General features: G+C 39.0%; 1 protein-coding gene across 24 annotated transcripts in view; it reads right to left on the bottom strand.

Moving 5' to 3' along the window:
* DLG2 (discs large MAGUK scaffold protein 2) overlaps window positions 1-20619 on the bottom strand; it is a 1980468-nt gene that overhangs the window by 349611 nt on the left and 1610238 nt on the right. For all 24 annotated transcript variants that reach the window (XM_032852928.1, XM_032852923.1, XM_032852924.1 and 21 more), the window contains one exon: window positions 1902-2058. In XM_032852928.1, the coding sequence (XP_032708819.1) occupies window positions 1902-2058 (157 nt within the window). The remainder of the gene's footprint in view (window positions 1-1901; window positions 2059-20619) is intronic.

The raw sequence follows: 20619 nt of genomic DNA, 5'->3' as shown, positions 1-20619 counted from the left end.
AGTTAGCGACAATTTGATTTTACAAATTTTCAACTCTGATGATGGTACAAAAGCAACACATGTTCACTAGAAACTGTACCTCGAATTGTGAATTTTGCTCCTTTCCCAGGTTAGCAACACAGTGTACACACTCTTGTGATACTGGGCAGTGAGTGGCAATTCCCACTCAGCCACACCATCATCAAGGTAAACAACTGATACGGTTACAACCATTCTGCACCTAAATGATCATTCTGTTTTCATTTTTAGTATAGTATTCAAATTATATGAGATAGTCGACACTTATAAAATATTATAAAATCGGCTTTGTTTTAGGTGATTTTTCTCCAAAGCAGGCTAGTTTAAGTGTTCTGAACATGTTTACTAAATGCGTTTTTGACTATAATATTTTTAGCTTATAATGGGCTTATCAGGATATAAGCCCATTATAAGTCCAGGAAGATATATATCATTTAAGTGTAGAAGAAGGATGCAGAGGGGAGTAGTCAAGGGGGCGACATTCAGCTCTTGGATGACAGAACAAGATCCTCTCATGGGGCCTGACCCAATTTCTCCCATACTCAATCCATCCAGACATCTGCTAGCTAAGGACTAAGCAGAAGACTTAATGTATGGGAGAACTACCAGAATATGTAAGACAAGGCTATCCATTCAGACCTCTGGACACTTTGCCCAGGTCAACTGACTATATTACACAGGTATGGTGTGTGTGTGAGGGAAAGGTGGAGATGGCACGATGGCTAACACAGATAAGGTCCCTTGGAAAATTCTAGTTATAAATCACAGCTATAAAACAAAGACAAGTTTTTCTAAAACAATGAAAACCAAAACAAAGTAAGTGTTCCATTGAGGTATGAACCATAAACTCAGCCGTAAGAGCTAGGCTCCTTAGGTTATTTCTCATTATTTGCCTGATTACCAAAATTTTAGTATGTTTTAAACTACTTGTCACAGAGTTTATACCAGAAAGAAAGCTTGATCTAGTGGAAAGAAGCAGGCAATAAATAGTCCAATAAGAGAAAGGAGAAGAAGGGAGGAGGGAAGACAGGTGGAAGGGAGGAAGGAGTGAGTAAGGAAGGAGGGAAAAGAGAGGGCAGGTGTGATGGGCATTAAAACTGAATGCTTAGGGGTGCCTGGCTGGCTCAGTCAGTAGAGCACATGACTCTTCATCTCAAAGTTGTAAGTTTGAGCCCATGTTGGGTGCAGAGATTACTTAAAAATAAAATCTTAAAAAAAACCCCGATTATTTAAATCCAAGTTCTTATTCTCTCTAGTTAGGTAGTCACTGACTTAACCTCTCTGACCCTTATTTTCTTCATCCAAATATGGGGTACTTTCAGGGTGATTGTGAGAATAAAAAATTATAGGAGATAAGAGAATATAATTTTTAAATAAAATGACTTGTATAAAATGCTTGGTTAATAATAAGTGCTCATAGCTTGTTGCTGGTAATTCTTGCATTTAGGTAAATGGTGCGGTTGCTACCACTACCAGTGGCATCCAACTGCATATTTTATGTATTTGCTTATATAGTTATATGCAACAAAATACATGCTTATAAAGGTGCTGTTTTTAGAGTAGAGTCATGGATTTAGAAAAAAAAATCTGCTTTAAAAATAAATAATACCTTAAAAAGGCATGGTTCTCAATGCTCTGTTGCATGCAAATATGTCTCAGAACATCTGCATGAAACATTAGCACTTTTACCTGTACCTGAGGGAAGTGAGTAATAAGCACCAAGCACTTCAACACCATGTAAACTGCAACAGGTGCTGGAAGCCATAATGCTCTCCTCCATTTTCTCTTTTTAATGAAGGTGCTTCTGGAGTCCTAATTGAAAGCGATTTTTTCCTTAAATGGTGTCAGATACAGAGGAATGAAGATTAAGAAGAAATACTCACGGATAAGATCTGGTCTCCTCTCTGGAGTTCCCCACTCAGGTCTGCTGGTCCACCAGCCAGAATGAAGGACACAAAAATACCTTCTCCGTCTTCCCCGCCCACGATGTTGAAGCCCAGGCCAGTGGAGCCTTTGTGCAGGACTACCTTGCGGGGCTCCCTGAAGAAACAAGGAGAAAACAGAGCTCACAGTGGGACCCACTCAGGATTCAGGGCGCTTTTACTTTCATTGAGATATAGGATACCAACAATTCACCACCGATGAAATGGCTTCCCAAAATAAGATTCACCAGCACTCCAAGAAAAATGCTAATATCAGGGCTGATATATAGTGAGCTTCTCACTATAACAAATGCCACAATACCATGTAAAGTCATTCCTTAATTCCAAAACATTTTCTTAAACTGTCCTTACTTCCACTTTTTCTATGTTTCAAACACCTGTTCTTGTATCTTTTTAAATGGAGACATAATTGACATAGAACGTTATTCAGCTTCAGCTGTACAAGGTAAGGTTGGTATCTGTATATATTGTGAAATGATCATCAGAATGAGTCTAGTTAACATCCTCCTCCACATGTAGTTACAATTTTTTTCTTGTGATGAGAACTTTTAAGATCTACTCTCAGCAACATTCAAACATAGTATAATGCACCATGTTGAATACCATGTCTCCAGGACTCACTTCTTTTAAAACTAGAAGGTTGTGTCTTTCAACCACCTTCACCCATTTCACTCTCCCACCCACTTGCTCTTCTACCGAGCACCCGCAGTAGTGCTCAGTAGGATGAATGTGTCCAAAAAAGCAAAGAGAATTTGGGGGACAAGAGACTAGATTGAATAGGCCAGATCAGGAAATACCTTACAGATTTGTTTGACTGTTAATTAAAATTCACCCTGTAGTAGTGGAAACTCATTGGAAGATTTTGAGGCATTGAGAATATTTAAATTCATTTCAGGAACATTAATAAAGTGTCATATGTAGGATTGCTGGAGGGAGAGTGTGGATATGAGGCGAGGTAGGAAAATCATTTAGGATGTTGGTTAAATAATCCCGACTTGAGGAAGTGAGAGCATGAACAAGGGTGACAGCAGTGTTAATGAAAATGAAGGGCAATATGAGAGAGGAAATCTGAAAGGAAAACCGGATCCAGAGACTGACTCAGGTAGTAGAGGAGAGAGGGAAAAATATCTAATTGGCAAAAGGAGGGGGAATTGGAATCCAGGATCATTAGGATGAGTATGACCTTGACATGTTCCATTCCGGGTAATGGTGTGTCATCCATGTGATGCTTGGAAGTTGTTAGAGACAAAATGTTAGGAATGTGGATCCACAAAGAGGACTACAAATGCATCATCAATAAAAAGATGATCAAATGTTGAGCCATTAGTTACTTGAGTGGAGGCTAGATAACTATGGAATATAGCATTTCAAGGAATCTTAGAAGTCATCCAGTTCTATTTTCTTTTCTTTTTTTTTTTTAAGATTTTATTTATGACAGAGAGAGATAGTAAGAGAGGGAGCACAAGCCCAGGGGAGCTGAAGAGGGGCTCTATTCTAGGCTGCTTAAGGCAGATGCTTAATGAATGAGCCACCCGGGAGTCCCCTAGTTCTGTTTTCTTAAGTAGTTTTAGAAATGTGTTCTGTAAACCTTTCATATCACCTACCCTCCTCTCACAAGTACCCCAGTTTCAGTCATTGAAGATTCTCTTATACTTTCCTGCACTTAATGATGTAAGAATGGCAGAGCCATACAATATATTTTTTAAAAAAGATTTTATTTATTTGACAGAGAGAGAGAGAGTGAGAGAGAGAGCACAAGCAGGGGGAGTGGCAGGCAGGCAGGCAGAGGGAGAGGGAGAAGCGGCTCCCTGCTGAGCAAGGAGCCCCATATGGGGCTTGATCCCATGACCCCGGGATCATGACCTGAGCTGAAGGCAGCCGCCTAACTAACTGAGCCACACAGGCGCCCTGCCATCCAATATATTTTTATACTAATGACTACATATAGTCTATTATTTGTTATCACATTCCCATGTACAAAGCAATGTGTTATATATCCGTGTTTAGCCTAGTTTTGAGGAAGGATGTAAAATGCACATACACCTTGGACCATAAATATTACAACGTAATGATTTAAGTCCGAGGCAACTTGACATAGAGTTAATTTATTTTATTCTACAAATACTTCGTAAGCACTGCTATACCAGGAATTGTTCCAAGTACTCAGAAAATTTATACGCAAAACAAATATCCGTGCCCCATTTAACTCAATATCTGGATGCCCTGTCAAGCTGACATATAGAATTAACCACCACGAAGACTGACCTCCTTGTTTCCTTGCTGGCTTCAGTTGGGGGTCTCTCTCAGGTTCTAGAGGCTACTCACATTCCTTGCTATGTGGCAGCCTCTATCTTCAAGCTGGCAATGACACACTGAATCCTTTTCTCATTTGGAATTTCTGTGGCTTCCTCTTCCACAACTAGCTAGATCTAACTTTCGGCTTTTCAATGGTTTGTGTGATTTGGTTAGGCCCACCCAGATAATCTCCCTCCCTTAAGATCAAGTGATTAGTAACCATAAGTGCATTTGCAAATTCTTTGTCCATGTAAGATAATTTAACTGTGGGAGTAACATCATGAGCTAGAAATCATGGGACCATCTTAGAATTTTGCCCACCACAGGCAAAGAGACAACAGGGGACAAACCCTGAAGGGTCTTGTACATCATTCTAAACTGATTTTTACTCTGACAAAATGGGGAGCAATGTAAAAGAAGATTACTTGATGTAATTTATGTTTTTAAATCGTTACTTTGGTATAAAAAAGATCCAAGGAACAAAATTGAAAAAGTGGTTTCAGTTATGTGTCTAATGGCTACATGCAGGCAAAATAGTAGCTTGGCTGAGGCTGGTATTGAAAGAAGTGGTAGGCAGTGGGGACATTTCCAGTCAGTCTTTTCTCTCTGTCCAGACAGAATTTCTGTTTATTTTTACATTCAGTGATTCTTTCTTCTTTCCTATTTATTCTGTTCTTGAGCCCACTCAATGAGTTTTTTACCTTGGTTTTTGTATTTTTGAGCTTTAACATTCCATTTGGTTCTTCTTTGTATCCTCTTTTCCTTTGCTGAGACTTTCATTTCTTTTCCCATCTACTTATGTGTATTTGTAATCACTTACTGAAGCATGATGAGTACTTTAAAATTCTTGTCAAATAATTCTAACACCTGTGTTATCTCACTGTTGGTACTTGTTGGTTATCTTTCATCATTCAAGCTGAGCTCTTCCTGGTATGAGAAGTGATTTTATTTTATTATACACAGGACATTTGGGTGTTAGAGTGTAAAATGCTATATCCTACTTAACTGTAGTTTTTTACAGCTTGTGGATCAGTTCAAGTCTAGTCTACATTTCCAAGTAAGATGGATATTTAGCTCCCTACTTGTTCTTGGTGACACCAGGGAGGAAAGTGGGGTACTAACTAGTATTCTACTCACTCTACCTCACTGCCACTTAGTAGGGGTAGAAGCTTAGCTCCCTATAGGTCCACTTACACCAATGAGGAAGTGAAAATAGGGTGCTGACTAGCACTGTCTTAAACTATTTTGTTCTGCCTCCTTATCTCTAAGTGGGGCTAGAAGTTCACGGAACTCACCACAGTGTCATTCCTCTCTGAGCCAGTCTTATTTCCAATTTGTATAGTCTTCCCAGGTTTACCATGTGTAAAGAGCGTGTGTGTGTGTGTGTGTGTGTGTGTGTGTGTGTGTGTGTCTGCATTAATAAGAAGGAGGATTACTATTTTGGCTGCAACCAGAAGTCCAGGTTCTGAATACATTTCAAAGGTAGGGGCCAGCAGGATTTTGATGAAAAAGTTATTGTAGAAATATCCCTCTTCCTTCAGTCTAAAACACATGTGCTTAGTAGGTCCAGTGACTTTCAAGCTACACATAGTAAACACAGATGGAGGGAAGGGGCTATTACGATTCTAATGCTTATCTATGTGCCAGATGTGCTTGATGCCTTTTGTGCACCATTTATTCCTCAAGACAATCCAATGAAGGATTCACAGAGATGTCTGCAACTCTTTTGAAACTAAGCCAAAAGGGAAGGCAGATTGATGACTGGATAGATGGATAGGAGTTTTACAGAGCATGTGTAGTAATATGTTATAAATGCAACCTAGATGGCAAATGCATTAAGTTTTCATTTTAAAAATCTTTAAATTTTTTATGCTTAGAAAACTTTTATAACAATGTCTTGAGAAAAATAAGCCTAGTGAACAAATTACTATGACTTTTGTGATTAGTGAAATGACATTGCTTTATCCAAGTTTTTACTGAGTTTAATAAGTAGCAAAAGTAGGATTAAGACACAGATTTTCTGACTTAAAGTCTCAGAGTCTAGACTATGATATATTCCAGAGATTGCAAATCAGAAAGCTAAAGGCTTAATCTGATCCAGTGTTTACAATTTTTTGAATTTGTCCATTTTTAAAATTGGGAAAATGTGCATAAAATGCATATTTATAACTTTATATGAAAAATCAGACATTCTATGAACACGAGCTCTTAACCTTGTCTTACAGCAACAGTTGCCTAGTTATGGCCCTCTCTAGATGGTACATTCATTCTCCAGTTTGCCAGTCTCTCACCTTTCTCTCAAGGTTCTCAGACAAAAAAGCTGTATATTGTACCACATTTACACTTCTTGCAAAGAGGAAATTAAAATATTTTTTGTACTCGTGGCTTTAGCAAAAATGAAAAAAAAAATGAAAGCTTTGTGGAGAGAGCCTGGTATTTTAATAGTAAAATGGTAGAGAACATGATTCCTTTGAAAGAAAGGATTTCCCTTACATGTTAATATGCGAAGTGACTCTCTGCAGGAAAAAATACAGCTTTAAAAGGTCATTATGAAACATCTCTCCCCATTACCATCTGGGGGATTTTGTTAGTGATCCCTGAACATAACACACATAATTCTTGAGTGACAGTAGATCTTATTTATTTTACCTGGACAAGTCTTTTAAATCAAATTATTTGGAATTGTGTCAACTTGTAAGATTAAATACCTTTTTAAAAATACAATTTTTAATGACTGAACCACCCAGGTGCCCCCAAATAGAATTTTTCATATCATAATGAATTATGATGCTTATTTTTTGATGCTTATTTTTAATAATGGGGGAAAATGACAAATAATTCTATAGATGATGTGAAAATAAAATACCCTAAGCACACTTCAAATTATGTACTTTTTCTAATTTAAGCCTTTTTTTCTTTTTAAAGTTTTATTTATTTATTTTTCGTAATCTCTATACCCAATGTGAGGCTCGAACTCATGACCCTGAGATCAAGGGCCTTACTCTCTTCTGACTGAGCAAGCCAGGCACCCCTAATTTAAACTTCTTTTTTTTTTTTAATTTAAATTTCTTATACTAATAACCCATTACATTAAACTATAGCTTTTAAAAATGTTTTCATGTCCTTTTTTTCTGTTAGGGGATTAAAACCTTGTGGAGAATTACAAGTTCTAATACACTGATGTTTAGTGTAGTAGAGTCAACTTGTAAGTTGACAACTAGTAAGTCAACTTGTCTAAGCTATTGAGCTTTATTTAGACACACAGCTTATGTTTGCAAAGGCAGTAAACACCCAGAACCAGTCTCTTTCCCTCTGTCTCTCTCTCCTTTTTATGTAGGTCCACAACCAGCATGGAGCCCAAAATGTGGCTTGAACTCACGACCCTGAGATCCAGACCTGAGCTGAGATCAAGAGTTGGACACAACCCACTGAGCCACCCAGATCCTCACCCCCAACGTTCTTTCTAAGACAATTTTTTAAAAGCAGTTTCTTTTCTTTTTTTTTTAAGATTTTATTTATTTTTTTGACACAGAGAGAGGGATCACAAGCAGGCAGAGACGCAGGCAGAGAGAAAGGGAAGCAGGCTCTCTGCCAAGCAGAGAGCCCGATGCGGGGCTTGATCCAGGACACTGGGCTCATGACCTGAGCTGAAGGCAGAGGCTTAACCCACTGAGACACCCAGGCACCCCAAGAGCAGTTCTATGTTCACAGCAAAATGAGAAGAAAGTGCAGAATTTTTTCCATAAACCTCCTGCTTCCACCCATGAATCTACTCCCTATCAAAATCCCCCACCAGAGTAGTACATTTGTTACAATTGATGAACGTGAATTGACACATCATGTGCTTTAGGAGGTGAGTAGGTAATGTAGTACATCCAGACCATGGGATTTTACTCAGCACTGAAAAGAAAGGAGGTACCAAGCCATGAAAAGACATGGAGGAAACACATATTGCTAAATGAAAGAAGTCGGTCTGGAGAGGCTACGTACTGCATGATTCCCCACTATATGACATTCTGAAAAATGTGAAACTATGTGGATGATACAAAGATCAGTGTTGTCAGGGTTTATGTGGAGAGGGGCATAAAAAAGTGGAATATAGCGGATTTTAGGGTAGCGAAACTACTCTGGAGAATACTGTAAGGATGGATAGATGTCATTATACATCTGTCCAAACTCAGAATGGGCAACATCAAGAGTGAATCCTCATGTAAACTACATATAACTCTACGGTGGCATTTATCACACTATGTAGTGATTGCTAATGAATCCTTCTCCCTCAATAGACTGTGAACCACAGGAACCTAGGTACCAGTAGGTGCTACCTTAGCAGTAGCAAGATGCCTGACAAGTAGCAGGGACTCAGGAAATAGTTACAGGATGGATGGATGGAGGGAGGGACGGACGGACAGATGGACAAATGAACGAACTCCCATGATACTTCAGACCCCTCATTACCCTCTATTTCATATTATAGTTATTTATATAAATGCCTCTCCTTTTTTCCAGAGATGGTAAAATATAAAGTCCACAGGGATAGGACAGGTAATGCAAATGAATGTGGCAGGCTGAGTAGGGATTGTAGCAAAATGGGGAATACATTCCTTCTAAAGGGCTATTTCTACTCAACTCTGGACAATCACTTCAAGCAGAAACACTGACTAGTACTTCCAGATTCTCTAATTTGTAAATATAGGTGAAGAATCCAGATTTTGATGCAAATTTCCAGAATTTTTATGTTGATGATAAAAAAAAAATTTAGAAGTATGGTGCTCGTCAAACCAAACATGTTTCTGTTGTATCCCAGCTATGGGCTACCAATGACTCTGCACTGTTCACAGTTTGATGGCACATTCCATGTCTGTTTCATGTCCATCTCCTCAGTGGTGCTCAGTACGGTACTCGGCTCATGGTAATTCTCTATAACTTTAAATTGATTTATATGACATATTCAACTCCACTTCTGCCCTTCTCTTTTTAAGTTCTCTCATTCTGGAATATTTTTTCTTTTATTTTGTTACCTGTCTCATTTTTTCCCGTTTTATAGTAGATGTGTTCAAAGACCGCCTGCTTCATTTTCAGCCTCAGCTCTCAGTTCTTCATGTTTACTGCCTATGCCAAGGACTCCTGGTCTGTGAATATAATGCCCTGCATTTCCATGAACTGTTTCATGTGTGAGGGCACTGTGGCTTCCAGAGAGATTGTAATCTCTTGAAGATACGGTGTCATGGTTTATATTTCTAGGCATCTCCAATAATCCTAGATGAGTGCTCAATAAATACCTGATGAATGAATAAATGAGAGCACGCTACCAATATATAAAGAACTGCAATATTTTTTATACTGAAGAGATTTGGACTCTAACTTACTATGTCATTCTCCTTCCAGAATTCAGACGGCCTAGGCACCCATTAATGTTCATTATTCTCATCATTATAGATGGTCAGGGGAACAAAATTCTACCTCTGATTCCTCATTCAGGATTGAGCTTGGGGATCATGATCTTCTGGAAGTCATTCCCAATGCTCTCCTCAGCCTCCCCTAGCATTCTCTCCACACATCTATTGTAACATTTATTATACTGGGTTGGTTTGCTTGTCACCTCTCCAGCTAGAGTTGTTCAACTTGAGGTCAGGGACCATGCCATTTGCTTTTTGTACCCAAACTGTGCTACAGAGTAGGTGCTATCTACCAATTTCAGTTTTCATTTTAGATTTTAGGTGTGGAGACTACAGAAGATAAAGTCTGCCGACTTACAGTATTAGGTTTTTTTTTTTTTAAACTGATCTATTCACTTAAAAATATGTACTTAATTATCTACCCAACCTTTCAACAAACAAACATCTACAGAGTACCTACTTTGTGTCAGGCACTGTGATACAAAGATTAAGGAGCCTGGGATGTGAAGATCCCTGTGTAAACACAGAGAAGACCAGGAAGGGACATGTGCTAGGCCAACAAATGTGCAATAAGCTAAAGTAGCCAAGAGAAAGAACAACTGATCTGCTTCTAAAAAGATTTCGTCCTTTTATCATCACCTAGATGAAGTATACTACATGAATTTATGCAGCTTTATTTTTCTTTTAAGGTGATGTAAAAAGCCTTTATAATTATAAAACCTCTGAATGCTGAACAGTTGGAAAGATGCCAGCCTGACTTTCTGCCAGCTGTGGGAGATCAGCAGCAGCGTAATCTTGTTCAGGTCGAGTCTCAGAGGATGCTCAAAACCAGCAAGGATGTTTTCAGGAGAGGGGAGCAGGGTGCTATGGGCTATTTTTTTTTTTCCTTAAACCAAATAATTTAAGAGGGCTTAGGATTCACAAAAGAAGGGACTACTTAAACCTAAAGGCTTTCTTGTGGCCATTAGTGGGAAGTTCAGAGCTCTGAACTTCTGACGTCTGTGAATTACTTCAGTTAAGTCCCAAACATCCAGGTATGGCGTAGTGAGAAGTAAGCTATGAAAATATTTCCAGTCATCCTTCTAAATTACAAATCTGACCATGCTACCCTCTTGCTCAAAAGCCTTACAGGGATCTGTATGCCCTCAGGATAAAGTCTAAGCTTCCGAGCATGGCACTACAAGTCCCCCATCATTTGACCACCTACCTCCCCGATCCCTAACTTTACTGTTAGTGAATGTTCCAGCTACACAAAGTTGCCAACCACAGCTCATCACACCAGGTTGTTCCCTGTCTCACCATCTTTGGCAAAGGTATTCTTTTGGCTAGAAAAAATGCCTTCTTTCTGCTATCCTCAGCTTGTGAACTTCTACTGGCCTTCAGGAAGAAGCCAGGTGCTATCTCTTTCTCTCTGATACCTTATCCACCCTCTCCTCAGATACTCTGGCCACCTCTCCTTTTTTGGAACCACACTGTCCTTTCATTGATCATCCTGCTGCTGTTGCCCTTACTGTTCTAAAATTACCTAGTTTATCTATCTGTATTGTACATCTGTATTGTTCTGAAGGATAAAGACCATGGTTTATCAATTTTTGTGATTTGGGGAAATAGTAGAGGTTGAGCCTGTAAGAGACATGCACACAAAATATATTCCAAGAATAAAGAAAGAATGAGCAAGGCATTGGGAGAAATGATATTGAATTTTAGTACCACCTATCTAGGGATTTGTGGGAGCACAGACATGCCCTCTGTGGAGCAGGTTCCTTACTAGGGTCATAACTTGGCAGATAATAACGCTTGCCCTAGGGGAAAGTGGCAAAATTCAGATAGGACAATGAACTGAAAGCATTTAGAAGACAGAAAAGTATTAGAGAAAAATGTACATTGAGATTCTACTTCCAGCCATTTGGCAGATTTGGCATCCTGAAAAACCCCTCGTTATAAGGAAGCAAAATAATTCTGAGTAGGATACTTATAAAATATCTTTAAATGACTAAGGTGGCAAGTAGGTAAGAGAAATCCTCAGAGGCCAAAATGGAGTGGGAATACAAGAGAAGGAAGCAAATAATAAGACTAGCAGCAGACTGAAGAGCTTGGACAGGTTCCCAAAGAGCTAGTGTTCCAGAACCCAAAGTTGATGGTAGCATGGAGAATAGGATTGTGAGGAACTAGAGGTGGGGGGTAGATAAGAGACCCCAGGACAAAATCAGGAGGCTATACCCTAAACAAAAGGATAAAGCACAAAAGCAGATCACCTCAAGGTTGTCAAGGATACACAGCTGAACTGACTTTGGCTCAAAGCAAGAAGAGAGGGCCTGGGGAACTAATCAAGGCATATCTGAATGTGGAAGAGGTTATACTGTAGGAATAGAATTCATAAAACTGACCTAACCTTAGCTCAAAGCAAGAAGAAAGAACCCAGAGAGCTAATCAAAGCATGTCTCAATGTGGAAAAAGTCACATATGAATAGAATTCATAAAACTGAATAAAGTAGGAGAAGAGAGAAAAAAATCTTCCTGGGTGCTAGGGGACAAGACGTGGCAATATATCTCCAGTATTCTGCACTAGAGGCAATCTCCAGCTCCAGCTCACTGATATATATGAATATGCTGATGGGTTGGGTTAACCCACAAGCTGGGTTCATGTGGCCATCCTAGCTCAATGACACTAATCATCAGGGTCATCTGGCTGGCTGATTTCCATCTTTCAGAATCCAGGTTCACCAAACCACATGCTTATAAAATATGGTTTCCTATAGTGTTTTTCCTAATGGAAGTAAATGTGCTAATTAGCTCATTCTAGTATCTTGAGCAGATGTATTTCCTCTTGTACATTAGTAACTTGGAATAATGCCACATAAACTTGATCATCTCTGAATACAATGACAAAAAGTTCCAGAGCATGTAGACTGAAGGCCCAGATCCAGTAGTATGATAATCCAATAAGGGACTATTATTCTCTGATATCATGCATAAATTGCTAGCTAGGATCCCTGTGCCCTCTCTTCTTTATCTCTCTACAAATGTAACTATATTCCTATGACCAATATTAAGAAAAAGGAGAGGGACAGGAGATAAAAGAGACTTTTCAGCAGGATGAAAAGATGTGTATTGGTAAATGCATGAAGAGGGAGTAGAGCAAAGGTGTGGAGTGGAGGTCAACCAGAGAAGACTTTAAAGCTGCTGATTGATTATGACCGATGTCTTCTATCTAAATGATCTAGCTCCTTAGAAGACTAACATAATGTACGCTTCACCTTCAGATAATTAACTTGTCAATTAGTCAACCAAGCAGATTGTTGGACATCACATAGATATACAAAGATAAAGGGGTTTTGTTGAACTGCTATTTTGAGGATATGATGTGAACATAATATACAAGAAATCTCACATTACAAGGGAAGATCTATGCTCTAGACTTTATGCTATAGACTGTAGTCTGACTTCAGCAAAAGAGTTGCCATAAAGACACTGAGTGTATACTAAATATACCATGGTTGGTATGTTGTGAGATAAAGACAACTCTATTAGATAGGGATAGTATAGCATCTTGTGATACTGGGAAAGACTATGGGCATTGGGCCTAGATAGATTTAGGTTTGAATAAGAGTCGTATCAATTAATAGCTAGATAAACTTGTTGGAATTTTTGATATCTTGGTGTTTTTTTTTTTTTAGCTGTAAATCATAATATCTACTTTATGGCATAGTGAAGTAAGATATAAATAAGAGGGCAAAGCTGAAATAAGATGTAAAGTACTAGGATCACCTAGCAAGTGTTCAGTAAATGCTAACTCACCTCACCTCCTTTTCCTCTATGAGTTACCACCTTTGGAAAACAAATAGTCACACATAAAAATAATAAATCAACAAATGAAAGCTATATATATATTAAGTACCAAATGACTGCTGTGGATAATGAGAAATCTCTAGCATTAAAGAAGAAAGATGAAGTCATGGAGAAGACAGAATCTGTGCTAGGCCTTGATGGATGGGTAGAAATTAGTGAGGTGGAAAGGAAAGCAGATGGTATTTCAGTAGATGGCAGGAGCCCAGGGCCAGAGGGGAGCAAATGAAATATGTGTTTTGGGAACAGGGAGTATCACAGCTTGCATGGAGAGTAGGGTCTGTGTCAAAGAAAATGAGAAGACCGGAGCAGGTTGGAAAGGAACATGAATGCCACGCTAAGGAATTCAGACTCTGCACTTGGATAATGTGAACGTATTGAATGTTTCTGCACCAAGGGGAGACTCTGTAACTAAAAGTATTCTTGTCATGTGGTGCTATTTCTACAACCTCCCAGGTTTGCCTGTAAGGGACTTAATTAAACATTCTTAAGGTCTCTAAAGACACCCCTGCTACAAAGGATGGGGAACTTTGGTTGAGACTGTGACCATGGCCTTGGATTGAACTGCCTACTTCTAGTCTGCAGCCTTTGTAAAACTGAGTGCTTCTCTCTGCAGAAAATCTTGGAATTAGTTACACATCTGAGATTGCATGTAACATTCAACTGTAGATTAGTATCTAAATCAACTATAGATTAGTATCAACCTAATCTTGATTAATTTGATTTTGAAATAGAGTTTTTGCTTATTCATATATCACATATGATAATCTAATAACCATGTTTCATCTCAATTTGCTTTTGTCTAAATTTCTCAGAAAGATAAATAAGGAAGCAATTAAATTTTGCTCTCACATATGTTCTCACTTTTCACAATCATATCTTCTAAGGATCATCTCATCTCCAAAGCAAAAGAAAACAGATTATCCCTCTTGATTTATTTCATAATATTTTGTCTGAAAACTTCCCCATCAAGTTATATATACTATTCATAATGACAGGTATTTGTTTCTGCTTCCTGTTGCATTTTGAATTTTTTTTCATGCCCAGGGTGGACCCCAACATAGGGCTTGAACTCATGACCCTGAGATCAAGACCTCAGCTGAGATCAAGAGTCCCATGTTTAACCACCCAGGTACCCGACATTTTTACTTCATTTTTTTAAAGACTTATCTATTAGAGAGAAAGAGAAAGAGAAAGAGAGAGAGCATGAGCAGGGGAAGGCGTAGAGGGCGAGGGGGAGAGTGAGCAAAGCAGACTCTTCATTGAGCATGGAGCCCGATAAGGGGCTTGATATTATGATCAAGATCATGACCTGAGCCAAAACTAAGAGTTGGATACCCAACTAACTGAGCCACTCAGGAGCCCTTCCCACAACATTTTGAATTTTTAAAGAGCAATTAATTATAAAAGGAATTGTAAAAGCAATCATTTTAACAATCTCATTAAATTAAAAGCAAACTTTAACCACTGAACTGAGGGTTTTTTTTTTTTAATAGTTATATCATTTGTCCTCAAGCTTTCATGACTGGTGGAATATTGTTTGAAAACATTATGAAAGCCAGAGTATAAGCAAAACTAATTTGATAATAGGATTGGTAGGAGTGGGGGATCCTGAATATTCTTCCTAAAGGCAAAGGATTTTTTATGAAACATTTTTTAAATTATCTTTTGAGCTAGAGCTCTATGGTATTATGAAATTCCAATTAATAACTAAATGCCCAAACCCTCTTCAATTAGTATGATATGGGGGAAATGGCTTGGATTAATTAAAATAAAATTCTTCAAGTTCAAGTTTTATAGGTCTTCTCTCAATTCTAATTTGGATACATCCAGATTATTGTAGAAAAGTTTTAGCCTGAAACTTGTTTCCCAGTCCTGATTCCCTGGTTGTCCTTGAAAAACCACCTTCCTGAATAACAGTTTGTTCATTCGTTCCTTCCTTCCTCTCTCTCCCTTTCTTTTTCTTTCTTTCTTTCTTTCTTTCTTTCTTTCTTTCTTTCTTTCTTGAGAGAGGGTAAGTGAGCACATGAGTGGGGAGGGGCAGAAGGACAGGGAGAGGGAGAGAAAGAATCTCAAGCAGGTTCCACCCCCAGCATGGAGCCCAACACAGGGCTCGATCTCATGACCCTGAGATCATGACCTCAGCTGAAATCAAGAGTAGGATGTTTAACCAACTGAGCCACCCAGGGGCCCCAGAACAACAGTTGCTATATTCTATGAGACAGTGAGTGATAAGGACGTCAAATCAGAATTGCTGTGATTCCTTCAAATTCTAGCATTACCTGGATTTGCTTAAAGAAAATCAGAAATGGGAGTTTCCCACTTCTAAAACCACAATTCCCTTTGATTGTTTAATATATATTTAGTAGTCACCTTGAAGAGAGTAGAGAGGACAGAAATGGCTGTACTTTTAGGTCTTCTCCAACTTGACCTGTCTTCAGCTTTTGACACTATATAAGTACTCTAGATAAGACCTGTCAATGGAATTTTTGATGATAAGGAAATGTTCCTTGTTTTGTTGGCCAATATGGTAGCCTCTGGCCACATGTGTTTTTAGGCACTTGAAATGTGGCTGTTAAGATAGAGAAACTTAATTTTTCACTTCATTTTATTCTAAGAAATTTATATTTAAATAGCTACATGTGTCTACTGGCTATTATAGTGGACAGCACAGTTCTAGAATCTCATTCCCTAGTCCAAGAGAACTAAGCCTTTTTTTTTTTTTTTAAATCTCTTACCTCTCCATTACTCTCTAATGTCTTCCAAGGGCTCCTCTTAACTATTTGCTGTTCATAGACGGTATTTTCAAAAACTGCATCTTTGGCGGCCTTCCTTAACTCTTCCTCTAGCTTTTCCCTGAGAGCAACTTTTTTCTTCCTTCAGGTATCTGTTTAAGTGGTATGATCTGACCACTCCACCCACTCTTATTTTCTTTCTTAGCCTTCTGTATGTCTTCCTCATGATGTTTATCTTACAGTGAAGTTGCTTGTTGCCTATTTCCCACTGGAATGTAATCACTACCAGAGCAACAACACCTTTGCCTCTACCACCTAGCATAGTGCCTGGCACATATTAGGGCCTCAATATTTGTTGAACAAATTAATAAATGGGTGGTCTTATCCATCCCCTTATTTATGATTCACTAATCCATATCTTCAGCTCAGACCACAGTCTCCTGTACTCCCAACTTATTTAACTAAAAATGAATTCATTATCTTCCTCAGACTTTTTCTTCTTTTTTATTCTTATCTCAGTTAACATTGTCTGTCCCATCTCCTTACTGCTCATCTAGCACTTCTAGTCTAGCAATAAATGCCTCTCAAGCCATCCTTGCATTATTGCTTTGGTTCAGGTCTCTGGATTCTCACACTCGGACCAGCCAGGAATTCCCAATCAGGCTCTGCCTAGTAATTTCTCAACCCTGCCCTTTCTTCTTTAGATTGTTCTCAGGGTAATTAAAAACATTTATATATATGCATATATATATAAAAATATAAATATAATACATATAACAATTTCATCCATCTTCTTTAAAGCTCCCCTTGCTTCTCTACTACCTGAAGGATAAAGTCTTCCTTATATTCTTTTGCATGACATATAAGGCCTTCATGATTTGGGCTCCATGGACACTTTCAGCCTCAACTCAACACATTCCTTATAGCCCCTGCTCTCCTATCATACAGAACTTCCTGTGTGCCTCTGACAGCTGTGATCTTTTGTATCTTCATGTGTTCTTCCTTTGTTTGCAATGCTCATCCTTAACTGAATGGCTCCAACCACTCTCTCAGGCACAGTTAGCCATCACTTGAGGTTGTTCCCAGAACATTTTGTTTTGGGAGCATTACAGTATTCATAATTAAAAAAAAAATGTATATCCAACTCCTTCATAAAGTGAGGATTCTTTAAGCACAGGAAATATATCTTATTTAACCTCTTAAAGAATGATTTATTCCTCTGCAGTGATTAAAAGCTTAACCTTGGCTTCAGATACATACTTAATTTAATTTTTTCTTAAAGATTTTATTTATTTATTTGACAGAGAGAAAGAGAGACCACAGGTAGGCAGAGAGGCAGGCAGAGAGAGAGAGAGGGAAGCAGGCTCCCCGCTGAGCAGAGAGCCTGACGCGGGGCTCGATCCCAGGACCCCCGAGATCACAACCCAAGCCAAAGGTAGAGGCTCAACCCACTGAGCCACCCAGGCACCCAGATACATACTTAATTTAAAAAAAAGATTTTATTTATTTATTTACTTGACTGACAGAGGAAAAGAGAGAGTGAGAGCACAAGCAGGAGGAGTAGCAGAGGGAGAGGCAGAAGCAGATTCCCCACTGAGCAGGGTGCCCGATGCTGGACTCAATCCCAGGACCCTGGGATCAAGACCTGAACCAAAGGCAGATGCTTAACTGAATGAGCCACCCAGGTGCCCAGACACACACTTAAATTTGAAACACGGATCTCCATTTATTAGCTTAAAAACCTATCAATTTATTTTATCTTGCTGAGCCTCAGTTTTTGCATCCTTAAAGTTGGAATAAATAAAACTAAACAAAAATATATAAAACTATATAAAATAATAATTAATAAGAGTTATATAAAAGGTCCTATGAGGGTCTGGAGATAAATAATTTCTGGATGGGAACCAGGGGACATTTGATGAAGGAGATTACATTTAAGTTACATATGAAAATATGACTAGAATTACATTGCTCAGCGTGATAGGTTCTATGCAGAGACAGACACAGGTTTAATGTGGTCTTAAGGGTTTACAATTTGGGGGCCCATCTTTAAAGAAAGAATGTAATATTACATGTATAAATTCCACTTCTTAAGTTTCTTAGTCACCCGAAGTGCTAGTGTCTGATATCTAAAAAGTACTTAATAAATATGAGTTCCCTTTTCCATGGCATTTGTTTCCCCAGTACCCAGTAGAATGCCTGGCACGAGGTACAGGGGCTTGAAGTGGCCCATGCATTTGAAGAACCCTAGAATTTCAAGGCAAATCCATTCCTGGTGTTGTGCTTGGTGCTGGGAATATAATTATGAACATAATTCAGTTCCTGACTTCATGGAGCTCTCATTTTTGTGGGACAGGGAAGTATATAAGAACAACTAATTATAGTATTATTTATTCCACTGCAAACAATTGGGGTAAGTTTTATAACAGGCAGAGAGCCCTGATATGACACTGAGTTGGGGGTAGTAGGAGTCATAAGGAAAAGTATATGTGAAGGAAGCGAGATAATACATAGTGTGTGGAGAAAAGCAAGTGTTTTTGCTTGACTGGAACACTGGGTTCTAGCAGGGCTGCAGTGTAGGCAGAGGCCAGATCAGGAAGATGCTCTTGGATGGGCAAACAGAAACTCAATTCCCAGTTTGCAGGAGAGTAGAGTATTTGCACATCCCTTCATTTATTTAAAAATAAATAAATTTTATTTATTTATACAGCAGCCAGTGGGCCAGATATTAGCTGGGCCTTGGAGCCACAAAAGTACCAAAGACACAGTCTCTGTCCTTGAGAGGTTTACACTCTGTGTTACGGGCTGAATTATGTTCCCTTCCCCCCAAAGATGTTAAAGTCCTTTTAGTACCTCAGAATGTGACACTACTTGGAAATAAAGTGGTTGCAGAGGTATTAGTTAAGACGAAGTCATACAGGAATAGGGTCGGCCATTACTCCAGGCTGACTGGTCTTCTGATAAAGAGAGATACACAGGGGGGCGCCTGGGTGGCTCAGTGGGTTAAGCCGCTGCCTTCGGCTCAGGTCATGATCTCGAAGTCCTGGGATCGAGCCCCGCATCGGGCTCTCTGCTCAGCAGGGAGCCTGCTTCCTCCTCTCTTTCTGCCTCTCTCTCGGCCTCTCTCTCTGCCTGCCTCTCTGCCTGCTTGTGATCTCTCTCTGTCAAATAAATAAATAAATAAAATCTTTAAAAAAAAAAAAGAGAGATACACAGGGAGAATACCACACAAAGATGGAAGCAGGGACAGGAGTTATGAGCGAGGTGTAAACCAAGGAACAGCCAGCATGGCCAGAAAACCATGAGAAGCTAGGAAAGAGCCAAAGGAGGATTCCCCTGGAGGTTCTAGAGGAAGCACAGCTTTGCCAACACCATAACTTCAGACTTTCAGCTTCCAGAATTGAGAAACAATAAATTTCTGTTGTCTTAATCGACTGTTTGTACTGATTTTTATGACGGCTCTATGAAGCTATTACACTCTGCTAGGAACTCCATGAATCAAAATGCAGACTGTCATGAGCACAACCCGTTGAGCAAGGCAAGGGTGTCAGTGAGGTTGATCCAACCCTCATGACTTCTGTGACTTGAAGTAAAATGCTAGTAATGTTAGGAAAGGGTAGCTATCAGCAGGTTCCTGGGCAGTGACCTGGGTATTCAAACGACAAGGCTTCCCATAAACCCCATTAACAGAATATCAAGTTTCCCCATACTTAAGGTATCTATGTTAGAATTACTATAGAAAAAACAGGCAAAACCACGAACATGAACATCATTAAATACTAGTGAAATTTATTTTCAAAACTAATATGTAAGGAAATATAAACACCTCACTAACCATTAGCTGTAGCTGGACCTTTAAAATTCTCTTAGGGTACCTGGGTGGCTCAGTCGGTTAAGCAACTGACTTCAGCTCAGGTCCTGGTCCCAGGGTCCTGGGATCCAGCTCTACATCGGGCTCCCTGCTCAGCAGGGAGTTTGCTTCTCCCTCTCCCTCTGCTACTCCCCTGGCTTGTGCTCTTTCTTTCTTTCTCTCTCTCCGTCTCAAATAAATAAAATCTTTTAAAAAAATCTTCTCTTAAAAGAAACATTCAGCTCTTTTCTTCTCTTGTGAATGTTGGCTTGTACAAATGTCCCTGTAGCTTTTTCCTGCTTCAAGTTCTGTTGTCTGCTAATTCCAGGGAAAGCTTTATATAACAATGAGTTGAGCCTGATGGATTTTCTGATTCCTTTTATTTTGTTGTTGTTGTTGTTGTTTTTCCTCATCAGGAAAAGAAATGGAAAATCATTGCTTTTACATCTGGCTTTTCCAACTGAGAAATTTCATTTCTTTTGCCAACCTATTTCTTCCTAGACACCTGCACTTAAGTAGAGATTGGTTCAAAA

The sequence above is a fragment of the Lontra canadensis genome, unplaced genomic scaffold (genome assembly GCF_010015895.1).
Source record: "Lontra canadensis isolate GAN:19392208 unplaced genomic scaffold, GSC_riverotter_1.0 scaffold7, whole genome shotgun sequence".
Lineage (NCBI taxonomy): Eukaryota > Metazoa > Chordata > Mammalia > Carnivora > Mustelidae > Lontra > Lontra canadensis.
This window is presented reverse-complemented; position numbering and strand designations above follow the sequence as displayed.